This window comes from Delphinapterus leucas, chromosome 20, assembly GCF_059928025.1.
Source record: "Delphinapterus leucas isolate spDelLeu-1000000601 "Yukka" chromosome 20, BTC_Dleu_Yukka2, whole genome shotgun sequence".
Lineage (NCBI taxonomy): Eukaryota > Metazoa > Chordata > Mammalia > Artiodactyla > Monodontidae > Delphinapterus > Delphinapterus leucas.
Genome location: NC_143148.1, coordinates 17,869,688 through 17,886,794, shown reverse-complemented (window position 1 = coordinate 17,886,794; position 17,107 = coordinate 17,869,688). Strand labels below are relative to the sequence as shown.

The 17,107-nt window shown below is 62.5% G+C and overlaps 1 protein-coding gene across 2 annotated transcripts in view; it reads right to left on the bottom strand.

Annotated features, from left to right (window-relative positions):
* Nucleotides 1-250: 250 nt before the first annotated feature.
* Nucleotides 251-17,107, bottom strand: part of PEPD (peptidase D) — a 114,774-nt gene continuing 97,917 nt past the window's right edge. For both annotated transcript variants that reach the window (XM_022585815.2, XM_089902944.1), the window contains 4 exons: nucleotides 12,938-13,086; nucleotides 4,736-4,920; nucleotides 1,211-1,402; nucleotides 251-751 (listed from right to left, as the gene is read on the bottom strand). In XM_022585815.2, the coding sequence (XP_022441523.2) occupies nucleotides 614-751; nucleotides 1,211-1,402; nucleotides 4,736-4,920; nucleotides 12,938-13,086 (664 nt within the window). In that variant the 3' untranslated portion in view covers nucleotides 251-613. The remainder of the gene's footprint in view (nucleotides 752-1,210; nucleotides 1,403-4,735; nucleotides 4,921-12,937; nucleotides 13,087-17,107) is intronic.

Genomic DNA, 17,107 nt, shown 5'->3' with positions numbered 1-17,107 from the left:
GGAATCTGCGAATCTCATGTCGTCGATAACTGTACCTTGAGGGCTGCGTAATTCTGCCCCCCTTCGGAAATCCAGCTTTGAGGCAGTAACCGTACCAAAAAGGCTTCCTACTCTACAGCCCTCTTCACGTGGGCAGAGGCCCAGCCCCACCTATGCCAGACTCCCGGGTCTCTGCAGGGCCAGTTTCCAGGTCTAACCCTGCAGTGCTCACCTGCAAAGGGACAGATAGAGAGGGAGCCGGGCACAAAGGTCCATTATAGGAAATCTTTTATTGCAAATTCCATTCTGTGTACTGATTTTGAGAGAAAACACGAGAAAGGCATCTTTCCTGAGCAGCATACAAATGACGGCAAGATACACATTTAGTTGCTAGTGAAGAACAGGATTATTCAAAATAACGGGATAATTGAAAACTAGCATTTTAAAAGCCGCTGTCGTTCAAGCAAAGTAAGAACAGATTAAGGGTGTGATCCCACAGAAGATTAATAAAAAAGTTCCTCCCTGGGAAACAGCATATTTGGTGTGATCAAACGCCGACGCCGCATGTGATTTCTGAGCACCGCTGGGGGCCAACCGCCAGGCCGCCGTCCATGAGGTGAGCTTGCCCGTGGCTCTACTTCGGGCCAGAGAAGGGAGCAAAGGCCTTGTCACGGCCTGCCATGCATTCTTCAACCTCTTCCACTGTGCGGGGCACACAGGTCAGCAGCTCCATGCCACTGTCTGTCACCACGACGTCCTCCTCGATCCGGACCTGGTCAGAACGACAGACGCTCGTTATTTCTGAGCTGGCCTCACACGCTAAGTTTGAGGGTTGGGCCCGACGGCTCCAGGCTGACCCCCGCCCAGTGGGAAGAGCCCTTTCTGAGGAGTGGTCAGTACTGCCGGGGGCAGGGGGCTGGCCTCAAGGCCTCTGTGGGCAGCTGTTGGGAAGAAGGCACCTCCCACAGGGGCCTGCTCGTGCCACCTGCCCACCCTGGCCTTGCCCCTTGCCCGGTGGCTGGGAGCCCCTGGAGTGGGCAGGGGTTTTGTAGGAATCTGAGTTGCTTGTGTTGAGGGCTGAGGCTCCTGTTAGGTGACAGACCATGAGAAAGGACAAGCCAGGTCCCTCTCCAGTGAGGAAGTCAAGGCTGTGCCTCCTGTCCTGGAGGACAAAGAGGTGACACGCAGCAAGGAGCAAGGGAGCAAGGACGTGGGGCCCACCAGCACTCACCCCGCCAAAACCACGGAAGCGTCGCAGGACCTCGCGGTTAAAGAAGCAGGCGCGGGCCGGGTCAGCCAGGGCCTCGTCGAGGAGGTGGTCAATGAAGTAGATGCCGGGCTCCACAGTGAGCACCATGCCCGGCTCCAGGTGCCGAGCGGTGCGCAGGTGCCGCAGGCCGGGCTCGTCCATCCGGTCCACGCCCTGGGGGAGAGGACAGTGAGGGGGATCCAGGAGGGCGCAGCCCCAGCCCAGGGCCACCGCATCGGTGGGAGGAAGATGGAAACAGGTGAGCGCGCGGGGCACCCGCCCTGCCCGTGCAGGCGTCCACACGTGGGGCCCGGCTCGGGCCCCATGGGTCCCCCTGGAGCTGCAGGAGGCTCTGTGACCATGGGGGTCTCCAGCCCAGACTCAGCCTTGCTGTGTTGTCCACGGCACTCCAGATAAAACCCTCCGCTCTCTGCACGCTCCCCTAGATTTCTCACATCCCTGCCCCTGTTTCTCCTCAGAACCGTGCCCCGTGGACACCCGTGTGCACACACCCAGGTCACGCTGCCCCTGCTGGCCCATGGGGCTGGCTGGGGGTCCGGCTGCCTCAACCAGGCCCTCTCCCCACTAGAGGAACAGTAGAAGCCAAACTTGTGCAGCTTTTAAGAAGGCCTGCGGGGCCTCCCAGGCTGCGCGCTTTCTTCTAGGCAGCTCAGGTGGAAACCAGCCCCAGGAGTGCTGGACCTGGGTCCCCCCACAAGCCAAGTCCTAGGTTTTCCACGTGGCCTTCCAGGAGGAGGGACAGGTGCTGTCGGCAGGATGGGCCGTCAGTACGAGCTCTGGCTCGTGTGTGCACAAACACACGCTCACCCCGTGTGCATGGCCCGGGGGTGTGGGCCCCAAGAAGCGCACGTGGGCGGCTCCACACCATGCCCGTGTGCTGGGCCCCCACTGACCCATGGGGACCGGCTCTCAGCCCTGCATGGGGCACCACCCCCCCTCCCCTGCCAACACTCACATGGGCGTGGCCAACGGGGCCACGAGGGCAGGTGGTACCTAGGGCACTTGCAGAAATTTCCCTGCCTTCCCCAGGTCCCAGAGGCACCCATCCATCCCTTGGCCAAGGCCTGTGAGTGAGTGGGGCAGCAAGCAAGCTTTCTGGTCGGGCTCTGAGCTTGCCCTGCCGCACTCGCAGCTCTCCCCTGGAAGCCCAGCTGCTGGAGATGGAGCTGTCATTTCTGACTGTTTGGGGGCCAAGAACATCAGACTTCAATTAGTGGTTCATGTAAGGTAACCAGAAACGGGCTGGCTCAGCCTCCATCCACGGCTGGGCACAGCAGGGAAGGCTGTGAGCGTGATTCCATAAGGGCGGGGACAGCGGGGCGTGTAGAAACTGGTACGCGCAGCCGCCCTGACCTGGTGTGAGTCAGGCTGGGACGGAGGTGATGAGGGGACACTAAGGCCCTGTGACCCCTGATGGGTCATGCTCTGGGCCCAGAAGCCTGTCTGGTGTGGTACCTGACCCCAAAACACTACTATGTGCCTAGAGGAGCTAGGCAGGAAGGCAGGGGACACAGAAGGGCACAGTCTGGGATGACAGTCCCTGTGCTCAGGTGGGAGGTGCTGGTGGGGCGGGGCGGGGCCCTGTCTCCTGCCATCTGAAACCCCGTGCCTGCCCCTGGGCAGCCCCTCCTATCCCTTCCCTTCATGCTGCCCCCCAGGTGCCGTCACCTTCTCTCTACTACAAGGTTGTCAAAGCCAGGGGCCTGGCGGAGGCAGAGACTGACAAAGTCCCCCTGACCTCCTTGGTCACCGTGGGCTCCCTGCTGCCCCAGAGCTGTGCACCGAGGGTGGAGGGTCTGCTCCAACTTGTACAGACAGCCTTCCCTCCGGAAGATTTCAGGACCACGACTCAGACGGGGTGAGGGGAGCATGGAAGGGATCCCGTGGAGCATAGGAGAATGTGCATGCCCCAGCCCACTGACCATGCCCCCCCCACCCCCCTCCAGAGCGCTAGCTCTCGGGAGTCTGCCCTATGGGGTCCACCAGGAACGGCCAGATCAGGGCTGGGAGAAGGATGGAGGCCGAGCTGAGTGGGGAGAAGACCCCTAAAAGGGAAGCAGCTGAGCGCCCAGCCCCTCGGGCCCGGGGACTTCAGCCTTGTTGGGGCTCAGGGGCCCCTGCCCATGCTGGGTCCACGCTGGCTTCTGCCTGGGCTCAGGGCTCAACGGGGCCTCAACTTTACTGGGCTCCTGGCAGAAGAGACCCAGATGTGTCTATAGGCCTGAAATAAAACAAATGACTTTTATAGGAAAAGCCATATTTTTTCCACAATGTTTATCTGTCAGAAGAATAGACTCTGAGCACAAAGGACTGCTTACTGGAAAAGATGAAAACAGTTTGCTGCCAATTTTCTCTGGTGGAAAAAAAGTGCTTTGGAGACTAATGAATAACGAACCTCAGTTAACAATGTCTGGAAGGCCCAGCTCTTGGCTCCCTACGCACAATGTGATGGATAGAAATTAGGAAATTAAAACCGATTTTGTTTCTCCAAATTTAACTGTTTACACTTGAGGAAAAAATAATTGAATAATAATGCTTCTCTTGAGCAATTCCGCGCCCCCCCCCAACCCCCAAATATCGTTCTTAGAGCTTTCAAAATACCCTGCAGCTAAGAGGCCAAGCCCAGTCTTGGCTAACTGGCTAGTGGGCCCCAGGGCGTGCACTGATTGCATAACCCGCCCCCTGCACTGCGGGCACCAGGCCAGACGGCAGGGCCGGGCTCACCCACACCCACCGGCCAGGGAGGCTGCAGCCACCTGCCCCGCAAGGCTGCGGCAGGGCCTCCCAAAGCCACAAGCACCGTCTGGGTGGTCCTTTCAAGGGTCGGTCAGTGGGAGGGGGAGGGGAAAGCCTGGCCTGGAGACACCCACACAAGCCTTCCTCCCCTGCCAAGGGGGCGTCCTAGAGACGAGGAGGCCAGCAGAGCATGCTGGCCCAGGGGCCTGGGGGGCAGAGGTTGCACCAAGGAGGAAGCAGGAGTAGGACCTGTGAGGGGCGCTGGGCTCAGCTAGTCCCAGGAGGGACCAGGGCCAGCCACCAGCTGGTGGAGCCTCATCACCCCGTCTGAATGAAGCCAGAGGCATGAGGACATGACGGGTGCAGTGCCAGCCCCACCACTAAGACCCAGCTTTGCGGCTCCTGCTGCCCTGTGGGCACCCCGTGCACTGCACACTGACACTCTACCACCTTTCAGGACAGGCGCTGCCCCCAGTGCACAGCCCGGGGCTCTGTACAGAGCACGCCCATCCCACACCAGGTCCTGTGGAGGCAGCCACGGTGGGGAGGCGTTGGGCACGGAGGGCATCAGGGCAGCGACCTGGGCCAGGACCAGCCAATGGGTGAAGGGGGAGGAGGGGCCGCAGGCCTCGCCGGGACCCCATTCCTCCTCACCCCCGCCGTCTCCCAGAGCCCCAGCCCAGCCCAGGGAGGGCCAAGCCCAGCTACGGCTCACAGGCAGGCCACTCGGGCTGATGCGCCCACACTGACCTCGGGGTAGCCTCCCACGTCATGCACATCGATGCCCATGAAGTGGCCGAGCCCGTGAGGCATGAACACAGCTCCCAGGTGGGCCTGGACCATGGCGTCCACGCTGCCGGTCAGGATGCCGATGCGGGTCAGCTCCTCCAGATGGATGCGGTCGGCCAGGCGGTGCATGTCGGGCCACCAGACGCCTGTGGCTCAGAAGGAGGTTGCAATGAGCTGCGGAGTCAGGCAGCCTGGCCGGGGCTTCCCCGGGCAAGGTTTCGGGGGACACACGATGCCCTCGCACTGGCTGAGGCCATAAGGGCCTGAGGTGAGGGGCAAGAGTGACGTGTCCCAGGCAGCCCTTCATGCAGGGCTTTCCCAGCACAGCTCTGGACTTGAGACCCTTCCTTTCTCTCCACTGTGCCCTCAGGGGCAGGCTCCTGTCACCCATGGTCACCACAGGGGCCCAGCCCATGTCGTGTCTGCTCCTGGGACCAGGGGAGCCCAGTAAGGTCCTTGGCGTCAGGAGGAGAAAAGCGTTATGTCCCCAACAGCGGACGTGGGGCGGCCTCGGTGAGCCCCAGACTGAGGCTCAGGTCCAAACGTTGCCTCAGCACCTCAAGCTGGGGGTGGGGGGCATCCCTGCACACCCCCGCATGGGGCTGAATCATCCCTGGAGCCTCTGTGGGGAGCAAAGATTTCTGGGGTGAAAGTGCAGCTGGCATTACCTCATGGGCAAACTGGCAGGGGTCTGTGGCCCTGTCTGCTACAAGCGCTAGGTGACCACCTCCGTGGCAGCCCAGATGTCCAAGCCCCAGGCTGCTAATCAAACTCATCTTTGCCCCATCCTTCTGGGGCGAAGGTCACCATGCAGAGTATCCCCAGTAACCAACTTTCGAGGAGGGCAGGCTGTGCAGAGCTCAGGGCCTCAGCCCTGCCTGGCGCCCAGGGAGGCCCTTAGGGACTGGAGCCTAGGGCCCTCAGGGAGCCGCCTCAAAGAGCCTCGGCCGTCACTGGGGCATGGCCGCCTTGGCCACTGGGCTCCATGGAGTCCCCAACTTCAGCCTCACTCGAGGGCGCTGGGTGCTCAGCCCAAGCACCAGACAAGGCCTTAGGCTGGCAAACCCCCCCGCCCCATCCTACAAGGGTGGAGTTGGGGGCAGGCCACGTGTTGGCCGAGGCTAGCAGCCCCAGGACACTCAGGGCCAGGTGGACAGGGTGGGACCGGCACCCAGAGAGGCTGGCCAGTGCCGGTCCCTGCGGCCCCCTCCACGTGGGGAGTAACCCTGGCTCCCAAGGGGCCTCCCAGCCATGCCCTGATGATCACGGGAGCACCGGGACCCCACACCCTGAGAGGCCTTGTTGGACCCTGCGCTGGTGAGGGTTAGGCCACCAGGGTCTGAACCTCTGGCTGGCAGAGGATAGATGATGGCCCAAGGGGTAAAAGGAGATGAGAGCCCACCCCGGGACACATACCCTCCCCTCTCAGATGCTCTTGCTGGGCACCAGTCCCCCATGTGGGGGCCCCTTTCCTGCCAGAGACAGTGGGCCCACGGCTGGGGTCTTGGGCTGGCTGGAGGCCCAGGGCTGATCCAACATCCCGGATCCCCAGGCTCCAGGCTCTGAGCAGGTGGTGCTGCGGCCTGGCCAGTTCACAGGAGAGTGGCCAGCCCCCGGCCCAAGCTGCAGGGAGGCCAAGGGTGGAGGATGCCCAGTCTTGTCCCGAGGCTCAGCCTCCTTGGAATCCAGCTCCTGAGTCCAGCCCCGTTCTACCTGCCCGGGCCCACCACATGGGGGTGGCATCCTGGGGTCTGGAGTCTGGCTATAACCACGTCAGCGTGGGGGGCCAGGTCTGCACCACTGAGGGTGGAGCCGGCATGGGGGGCTTTTCTCTGATGGTCGGGCATCCTGAAATGGAGACCTGGGTAACCGGGTCCCACCTTGGCCGCTCACCTGCCGTGTGACCTGGCCAAGCCTTCACCTCCGTGAGCCTCAGATGCCTCCTTTGTCAAACAGGGCCACAACGCTGGCCCCAGAAAGCCGGCTGTAGAGGCTCTGGCACCTACTGGGGGACCAGCTCACTAATCCCCCCAAACTGTCATTAGCCACCTGTGGCCAGCCAGACCCTGGCTTGGACACGTGACAGTTCGCTGCGTTCCTGGGGCACAAACCAAGCCTGCCCCAGCCTCGGCCGCCGCTCTTTTCCTAAGACCGACCCACCCACCTCGACCTCCTCGGGTCAGGCCACCTGTGTTCCAGAAGCACACTGAGGTCTCTGCACGTCAGACCCTTTCCAGACCCGGCTGGCCTGTGACTCCTCATGCTCAAGGTCTCAGCGGAAACGTCAGCCCCTCCTGGGGTGACACCCTCCACCCCACCCCCGCCGTCGTTCTCTCTCTGCTGTCCTGGCTACTCCTCTCCTCTCCGTGCACCCTGTTCCTGTCCGGCAGGTGTGCTTCCTTGCTTCTAGGGTCTCTCCACCAGAAGGGTGGCTGCCTCCCCCGGGCACACCAGAGCCTGGCGGAGCGGGTGGCGGTTCAGGGCCGAGCGTGTAGCACACTCTTTTCTAAGGTCTGCTCCCGCCTGGGGCTCTGGGCCTAAAGAGCCCCCAAACAGCCCAGCGAACTCGGCTCCTGTCACTCAGCCTGGCCCCTGGGACTGAGGAAGGGCCGATGCCCCAACCCCCAGGCAGCTCCATCTCTCTTGGGCAGGGCCTTTTCCGGTGGCCAAGAGAGAGGCCCGGGAAGCAGTCTGACTTCAAACCTGGCTAACTTCCACGGCGGGGCTGCGGTCTCGGCCCAGCCGCAGCAGAGGGTGGGAACCAGGTATAAATCAAGCTCCGTGCTGGCAGCTCGGCTCTCCTCCTGTCCTCGTGGCCCCTTGTGGGGGCCGGACGTGCAGGCCCCAGCGGTCCCCACGGCGCCTCTAGTCTTCCTTGCCTGCGTGCCCTTGGGGAAGGCCTTGCACACAGCTCTCTTGGCCGGGAGTGGGAGTTTCTGCCTGCGTGTGGTTAGGGCTGTGACAGTGATTAAACCTCCAGCAACTTGGCCCCAGCGTCTGGCCCGGATGGTGGTTACGACACCCACGGCCAGGGCAGGGGCCCCTGAAGTGTGCGGAGGTTACTGTCCTAGGGCTAGGCTGGAGGGGTGGGCACAGGCCAGAGGGCCTCCCTGCCCACCTAACGCCCCGACGCCCGGGTTCCTCAGCTTCTGCAGCCCGCAGGCACCTCTGAGCCCACACGCCCGGCCAGGGGCATCGGCAGTCCCCCAAGCCTGCTCCTACTGGGGATGCCACGCCGGGGATCACACTGCAGAGACTGGGCACCATCTGCCCTGCCCACCCTCCCACCTCCAGCAAGCACCAAGTCTCGTCCCGTCTTCCCGAAACATCTCCTGAACCCGGTGCCTCTGTGGGCCCCCACCTCTCCTGGACCCCTGCCTGGTTCCTCCCCAGTCCTCGCAATGCCTCACCCCCGCTGCATCCTGCACAAGGCCGGGACACCAGGACAGTTGGAACACGGAACAGACCATGCCAGTCCCCCCCCGCCCCGCCCCCCGCCGAGGACAGAGCGCCGAGCTCCTCGGCCCGGCTTCCCGCTCCAGCCTCACCCCTCACCCACTCCTGAGTACTGGTGCCCCCATGCCTTCCACCTGCTGTTCCCTCAGCTAGGACCACCCCCCTCCAGGGCCCTCGCCTTCCCAGTCTCACTCCCATTCCTCCTAGGGGCCTTTGTGTTGAGGCTTTCTCCAGGAAGCCCTCTCTGACTGCCACTTCCCGTGCTGCCAGAGCTAAGCACACGGGCACAGCCATGGCAGGTCGTGGCCTCTGAACCCTGAGAAGGCGGGGCCTATGCCCTGCTCCGAGGCTGGTAACCCTTTGGCCTGACCGGGAGCCCCTGCCTCCCTCGTGGCTCTCTTGCAGCCAGTGCTGTGACCTCATGGGCCCAGGATTCAGGTGTGCCCCCCACCCCGCTCCTCTGTGCACTCAGACCCCAGGGTGGCAGGGCAGCATCTGGGTTTGCGCCGCATCACCTGCCTTTTGGCTCAGAGGGACCAGAGTCCCAGTGCCCAGGCCCAACTATGTATCCAGAGCAGCCCCAAGTCACTGGCTGGTCTTCTGTGCCCACCTGGCCCCCCTCAGACCACACCTTCCCCTGCTGGGCCGGGAGCCTGCTGGGCCTGCTGCCTGGGCCGGCTCCTTGGAGCCTCGGCAGCATCCATCACAGGCTTGAGGCCTCCTGCCCAGAGCGTGACAGCCCTGGGGGCTCTAAGGCCCTGAGCCGAGCTGGGAAGGCAGCAGAGAGCCCCTTGAGCTACATCCTCACAGCCCCATCCAGACAAAGAGCTCACTTCATTTGAAGACAATGGCCCTCGGGGGATGATAGCGCGCCAGGCCCTGGTGGTGCAGGAGGGCAGGCTCAGGGCCAGGGTCCCAGGGCAGGCCCCACGGGCTGCAGGGAACCGTCTGGCAGGCCGCACTGGCGCAGGGCTGAGGGCTTCCAGTCCACCCCACCACACAGCCCTGCCTGCTGCCAGGACCTCTGGGGACCCACTCACCCTGCAGAAGGACAGGGGCAGCACGTGCCCAGGCTGCAGGCGCCTCGATGCCGAGTTAAGCGTGGCTGCCTCACGTGGTCTCCGCGTGGTCCCTCCCCGCCCTCCCTGGCGGAGAAGCCAGGGAGGGCGGGGACTCACCCACTGCCCTTCGGCCAGCAAGGGAGCCTCTCAGGCCAGAGTGGGGACACAGGGCCCTCACCAAACACAGCCCTCCCTGTCTTGGCTTCTGCCAGAGGGCGCTCACGGTCTGGATGGCGCGGTCTCCCAGCACCTCTGTCTGCCAGAGCCCTGCGTTCCGCACCATGTCTAAGGCGAGGCCTGCGGGGAGTCCTGCTGCTGCAGCCCCTGCCCCCCCCCCCCACCCAGGGAGCGAGGCAGAGCAGGCAAAGGTACCCTGACCCCGGGAGTCTGCAGAACTGCCCCGCCCTGCACCTGCGGCCAGCTCAGACACTGGCTCTGGCCCCAGGCTTCCCCAGTGCCTCCTCCCCTCATGCGGGCCGGGGCGGAGGCGGGGATGGTCCCATCGGCAAGCTCCTGGGTGTCCGCGGAGACGGGGTTGGGGGGGCGGACACGGAAGCCTTGGAGAGCTTCGACTGCACCCGGCCAGAAGCCGGCACACGGCCGCCGCATCCCCTCCCGCGGGGCAGATGAGGGTGGCGTTCTCCCAGGTGTGGCAGCTGCCTGGCCTGCCCCTGCCACCTCGTGCGGCCCCGAGTGAGCTCAGCCCTCCTTCCCTGGCTGTCTCTGAGTGGCAGTGAGGGACACTCCCCCTCTGACCCCAGGCCTGCTTTCCTCAATCCCGGGGCAGTAGGCCAGGATCTGGTATGCTCCGAGCACTGGTCCCTGCCTCTCCTCTGGGCATCTTGCTGTGACCCTGGCCGCCTTTATTTACTCTTCCCTGGAAGGCTCAGGAAGCAGTCACGCAGTCTCAGTGGGTGTTTGTCTTGGCCCAGGAGCCAAACCCACAAACCAGGGGCATTTCCGCTAGGATAGGGCACAGGGCTGACCTGGCCACGGCCTCTGAGCTGCCCGTGGGGAGGCGACCTGCCCCGACGTGAGAGCAGCTCTGTGGGCAGGACCCCCATCCCGCCCGGCCTGTACCGCATGTGGCCCCTGGGGAACTGTGTGTCACAACCCTGAAGCACGGGGTGTGGGCTGGGGGAGCTCTGCAGGGGCTCTGCTTCAACCCCGCGACAAGGGAACTTCGAAGCCCCACTGTGCACCGGGGGAGGCCTGCCTCCGTCTGCAGGGACCAGCTCAGCTGAGCCCAGCCTGGCCGGGCTTGAAGCCTTATAACTAACTGCCCCTGAAGTGACATGGCCAGGAAGCCCCACGGGACCTCGGTGCCAGGACCACGCACCAGGCCCTTTTAGTGCAATGTGTGGCCCCGGGTACCTGCCTGTGGGCCCGGCCACCTTCTGGGCAGAGTTGGCATTGCTTGGTTGGCCGACTGAGCTGGCCGGGACACCAGCTAGGGAGGCGCCACCCAGGTCCTGCCCAGGCCGCAGCAGGTTTTCCTGTGGGTGGGTGGGGTCAGCCAGGCCTTGGCCGCCACCTGTCTCAGCACAGGGACGGGGCTAAGCAGTGCTAGGGACATGAAGCCCGGAGCTCCAAGGTGAGCGAAGAGCCCCAGGGGAGACACTGTTCCTCCAAATCCCTACCTGCCCGACATCCCGCCAACCTTCCCCCACCACCACCGCCATAGGCCTTGGCCTCACTCTGCCCGCCCCGTTGTCTCCAGCGTGGGGTGCGGCAGCAGCCCTCCATCCTGCCGTACCGCGGCCCGGCGCCAGGCTCGGGTCCACGCAGGCCCACGCCACGCTCCCAGAGGGGCCCGCCATGGGGCGTGGGTGCACAGGGGTCACGGGGCTCACCCAGAGGAGCGTCCACCTCGGGGGCCAGGCACCTCCACCCACTCTCACTGGCCCAAACCTCTTGCTACATCTGGAACGCTTATCACTTAAACGACCCATGTTCAAAGCTGAGCAGAACCGTCTATTCCTTCTCTCCCTGGGGTAAAGCGAGGGTGTCAAGGGAGGAGGAGGAGGAGATGTCCCTCGCTCGGGGTGACTGCCCCACACAGGCCGGGTTTTACAGGTCACAGGTCACAGGTTACACATTCTGAGATTTAAAGGTCAAAAAGTGTAAAAAGGCTCCTGGTGAACACTCTCCCTTCTCCCCACGCCCCACCCTGTCTGTCTGGTTCCCTTCCTGCACCTCTTCTGTGGATTTCCACGCACATGTGGATCCACGTTCTCGCCGTCCTGTTTTTCACAAAAGGGGGTCCCCTGGCCACCCCCTCCTGCACTTTTGTGTCTTCATGCAACGGTTTGTCCTGGAGGTGTCCGTACTAATTCCTACCTAGAGGGAGCTGCTTTCTTTTTTTTTATTCGTGGTTTTTTGTTTTTTTTTTTTTTTTTGCGGTACGCGGGCCTCGCACTGTTGTGGCCTCTCCTGTAGCGGAGCATAGGCTCCGGACGCGCAGGCTCAGCGGCCACGGCTCACGGGCCCAGCCACTCCGCGGCATGTGGGATCCTCCCGGACCGGGGCACGAACCTGTGTCCCCTGCATCGGCAGGTGGACTCTCAACCACTTGTGCCACCAGGGAAGCCCGCTGCTGCTTTTTAAACACAGTTATAGCACAAGATGCTGTTTTCTTTCCCAGCCGCCAAACCAGGCAAGTCTCGTCGACACTGTCGCCCGGCAGGAGCTTAGCTTTGAGGTTTCCTTCCTTGTCTCCTTTCTGGGGTGTATGTGAGTTCCTCATCCTTGGACTCATCTGGTCACCAAGCTCTGTTCCCTCTGGACACAGGGTGCGGGCCCATCACCCCTCCAGGGCTCCCTGGCCTCTGGTGGGCCCCAGTGCTGGATGGGGGCATCCACAAAGCCCTGCTGACAATTTGCCTCCCCTGAAGGGGGCAGCTGCAGAGGACCCCTCACGATCAGCACCTGGCCCGCAATAACTGGCCACGGGGCCGCGGAGGCCAAGAACCGAGCCATCAGATTCTGGGCCCGAAAGGGGCCACACACTGGGGCCTTACAGTCTGGGGGCTCAGGATCTTTTCTTCTTTTTCTCTTTGTAAAAAAAACAGCTCCACGGAGGGATACAAATCTGACCGCCACAGTGCCCGATTTCAGCACGAACTCAGAGCCCAGCCCTCAAGCCCTGTCACGCCAGGTGCTCAGATGGCCCCGCAACCTCCTCTCACCATTCCCCCAATACCGGAGAGACATTCAGCTCCCGCCAACCCAGCCGCAGCCGGCAGCCGCGAACGAGGGTGCTCCACGTGCAACCAGAGGCCGGTGTCCAAGCTGCCAAGCCCTCTCTGGAACAGACTCTGCTTTGGGACAGGGCAGAGGACATGCTGACATCCCAGTGGCCAGTGTGGAAAGGAAGATGTGCAGGTGGAGGTCGGATGGGATGTGGGGTGACCTTGGGATGAGCTCCCCGATCCCCAGCTCTGTCCCTGCTTGGTGGTCAGACCCCTTTCCCAGGAAGGATGCTGGGGACCCGCCAGCATCTGGAGCCTTGCTGGCTGAGCATGAGAGGGGGCGACAGATTCAGGTCGCAGAGTGCGGGACCTGCTTCTCCGAGGTGCCCTGCCACCTGGCCATCTGCATCCCCACGCCAGGTGGTCCTCCCTGCAGGCCCCGCCCCTGCCCTCACCTGGCTTCATGGTGCTCATGACGGCCCGGCAGCTCCGCAGCACCGCCTCATAGATGGCCTTCTGGTCCAGGGTGAATTTGCCGTTGGCGGGAAAGGAGCACGTGATGTCCGAAGCGAAGCAGTAATACTCACCGCCCATGTCGAAAACGCTGCAGGAGGAGTGGGGCATGAGGCCAGGGGGACACTCAGGGGCACCCGTCCCCTCCAACCACGCTCCCCTCCCGCCCGGCGCCCAAGGCCGCTGAGCCTGAGCCTTCTTGCAAGGTGGCCGGTGCAGGCAGCAGCTTGGGGCCCTCCGACCCTGCTGTCTCCTCATGGTACACGAGCGGCCAAGGAACCACGGGGCGTCCCAGGAGACCTCCGACTCCAGAGCAGGAAGGCTGGGGGCACTGGGGCTGCCCACACGCCTCCCCTCACAGCCTCTGCTGGCCAGGCCTCTGGATGCCCCGCTGTGGGGAGGGGGAGGGGCGGAGATGTCCCCAGGCCCCCGCCTGCCACCTGGCCTCCACAAGGGCATTCTGACAGACCCTCCCAGGGCCACCCGGCACCCAGCATGGGGCACAGCTGCAGGCCACGAGGCAATGCTCATGGGAGCTGGACGGGTCCTTGGGACAGGTGCACCCGCCTGACAGAAGACGTGGGCTGAGCCGCAGTGCCTGCTTCTTGCAGGCCCCAGCGTCCTAGTGAAAACCCAGCTGACAGCTCTGCTCCAGCTCTGGGGTCCCCTTGGCCAGAGAAGCGTGGCCCTCTCCCCACTGGGGTGGGACAGTGTGCTCTCCCAGGGCCCGGCTGGCCGAGTCCCCGACTCGGGGGCCATCTGGCCCCCAGCATCTCCAGGTGACAGAGTGGAGACCAGGAGGCACAGAAGGTGGGAGTAGAGAGGGGGAGGAAAGAAGAAGCCGGAGCTGGGAGCACGAGCCAGCAGAGGCAGGACGGTGCTGGGACAGGCAGGCAGGCTGCTGAGTCAGGAGGACGGGCCAGCTGAGCCTGCCCTCTGGACACCCCGTGACAGGGCCCCGGGGCAGCAGGGATGGGAGGGAGAGGAGGGAGCCTCGCTCCCACACCCTCGCTGCCTGACCACGCGCTCACACCCTTTACTGGTCAAGGACGGGTAAGAATCCTGCCCTACGCATCCTCCACGGTGAGATAAGACAAAATGAGTGAGGGGCTGCTGGGTCCAAGCCTGGCTCCCACTGGGTCACCCACGCTGAGGGGAGTGGGGTGCCCAGACTGAGCGGCCTCCACATCCTGTCCCACCCCAGCAGGCTGCTCGACTGCAGGCACAGAGCAGGGACCCACCAGCCCCCTGACCCCATCACGGGGTCAGGGCCAAGTCAGGATGCTGACAGTGACAGAACCGACAGAGGGACATCAGTCCAGTCTCAGGCCTGGACCCCTGCGGTGTCTTCAGGACCAGGTGGGGTGGAGGCGGTGAGGTCTGTCCTCTCTGTGCCTGGCTCTGCCCCTTGGGGGGCAGTCTGTAGCCGCACAAGTCCTGGCAAGTCTGAGCCCAGGGTGGGGTGGGGTGGGGCAGAGCCACGCCTTCCGTGACAAGGGCTTCTCACCCAAACCCAAATTCTAATGGTAAACACGATGGCTCAACCAACATTCCAGAAGCTGCCTGTGTGCCTGTCTCTGGGGACCCCTACCCCCAGCAACTGGCCCTACAAGTGGAGCAAGGAGTTGGGCCACGCGGCCTGACAGCAGCACCGGGGACACCACAGAAACAGACTTCTAAAGGAAAAACACGAATGCTCGGGATCCGCAGACGCCCTGCTGGAATCCAAAGTCCCCAGTCGGGCACTTTTTAATCTCCTGTCTTTTTCTGATTGCAAAACACCATAAACAGTGTCAATAGTGCAAAAAGCATCAGATAACAACTCAGGTGATTCTCAGAGGGCGGGGGAAGAGCCCCACTGGCATGGCAGGGGAGACTTCGCGTTGGGTCAAAGTCACAGACGCTGGGGGACCCTGCCTGGGGCAGGCCAACGGAAGGGGGACTTGGGCCTCACTTGAGGGGACCCGCCTAGGCCCGGTGTGGGAACCGAGGACCAAATGTCGAGAAGCCCTGAGCAGACATGCCCAGGCATCTGCTCTCCAGGATGCTCCAGATGCACCAGGGTGTTAGGGCTGACGGCTGTCTGCAGCCTTACTCCTGCCCGGGGCACATCCCCGCTCCCCTCCCAGCTGGCCAGGAGGGTGGGGCGTATCTTAGCCCTAAACTGCAGGGAAACTGAGGCTCTGAACACTGGTCCAGCAAAGTCCCAAGTCGATGGTTAGCAGTTCAGAGCCCAGGGATGGGCTCTCCTGTCCTGGCTCTGGCCCTCAGCCTTCAGGGCCTCAGTTTTCCCACTTTTAAAACGCGGACGCCACCACTGCTGCATGTTCACGTCCGCCCGGGCCAGCATGCGGACAGGCCTGGGGAGTGGAACCGCATGGGGCCACGGCCTAGCTTCACCCGGGGAGCAGAGCATTCTCATTTGGGCTCCTCAGACGCAACAAAGGAAAATCGTCTGTGGTTTGTTGATTCAGAAGGCCCAGGAACGGCCTGAGCAGACAGGACAGAGCCAGGGGCGTGGGGACATGGATTCCTGGGGGCCACCACATCAGAGGGCAACCTGTAGCAGCGCCCCCAGCAGAAATTTCTATCGGACTGTGCAGATCTCAAACAAAAACAGAAATTAAACTATTTAAAAAGCCAGGAAGCCCACAGGAGCAGGCCAAACACTGGAGTCACCCAGAGCAGTGAAAACAGGACTCTTCCCCAGGACAGACGAGACTCCTGACCAAGTTCTCAGAAACAAAAATGTGGGAAGGTGGGTGCTTGGAGTTCCACAGCCAGTCTGGCTTTATTGTTCAGGTTCTAGAAAACTTCAGCTGTGTTTTTTGTTTTAAAATCATCCACTTTCTGGAGAAGGAAGTGTACACCCAGCTGGCCAGCTCCATCCTGCCCAGCGACGCTCAGGCACGGGGCTGACGCCTATTTTTGTGCTCTCAGTTCCCTATCTTTTTTCGTTTTTTTTTTTTTTTTTTTTTAAATCCCCCTCAGAGTTCCTACATGTATAAGTTATTCAGATTTTAAGCCATTCTGGAATCCAGGGATGAAAGCCATCGCCGTTTATAAATCATCTCCTCTGTGTCCACTCCATCCGTCCTCTGAATGCACGCTGACGATGGAGAATTCGCTCATACTTTGGCTCAACCGAGAACGCCGGATCTGTCCTCCCCGGCTGCCTGGGGACACCCACCGGGGACCTTACCATCTCTGGCCGAGTGAACGCGTGTGATAATCTAAGCCATCTGGGGAGATATTACACATCTCCGAGCAATATGCTGGCGTCTCAATCCTCACATGTGTTCATCTGGTTCTATTTCTGGCTCAGATGAGAGGTTCTGTCTTCCGCTGGCTCCTCCTGGGCAGCTTCAGGCCCGGGCTACCTGCCACCATTGGCCCACCCAGGCCCTCCTCAGTCCCCCTGGCTCCACCGCAGGCAGAAGGCCTACGAGACGGTTCGGCCAGTAATGTGAGGCCTGGGGAGGGTTTGGGGGAAATGCTGCAGTGTTTATACGAGGGCCGCTGTGTACACAGGCTGCAGCTTCATTTTAAGCCCCAGGGCCGTTGCCTCGCTCTCAGCTACCTCTCACCCCAGATAAGGCGTTGTGCGTGCACGCGTGTGTGTATGCACTAACTCAATGACCTATTCGTCACAGTCGCAGCATTTCAGACCCCAACTTGCAACCGCCCCAGTCTGCGTTCCAGGCCAGGCTGGGGGATTTCTGAGCTGCGGGAAACTCCTGCTTCCCTCCAGACCTCAGCATGAGACAGAGAGGGAGGCGTACTGGTCACTTTCCCGTTCATGTGCCGCAGGCCAGACAAGACCCAAGGGCCACCCACTGGCTCCCAGCCAGACCTCTGGTGCAATGCCGAGCCCCAGGTGTGGCCCGCGGGGCAAAGGCCACCACTCGGAGCCCTGGAGGCTCCCTCCGTACCACAGGCTGACTCACCAAGCTGCTCTCTCCCCAGAGAGACTGCCTTCTGGGCATCCCTGTTCCCCAACCCAGTCACGGGACAGCTGTTCCTGTGGGGCCCGGGCAGACAGGGAAGTCACCTAGGCAACCAGCTCCAGGACCCCCAGAGCCAGCAATCCCCAGCACACACGGTGACAAGAG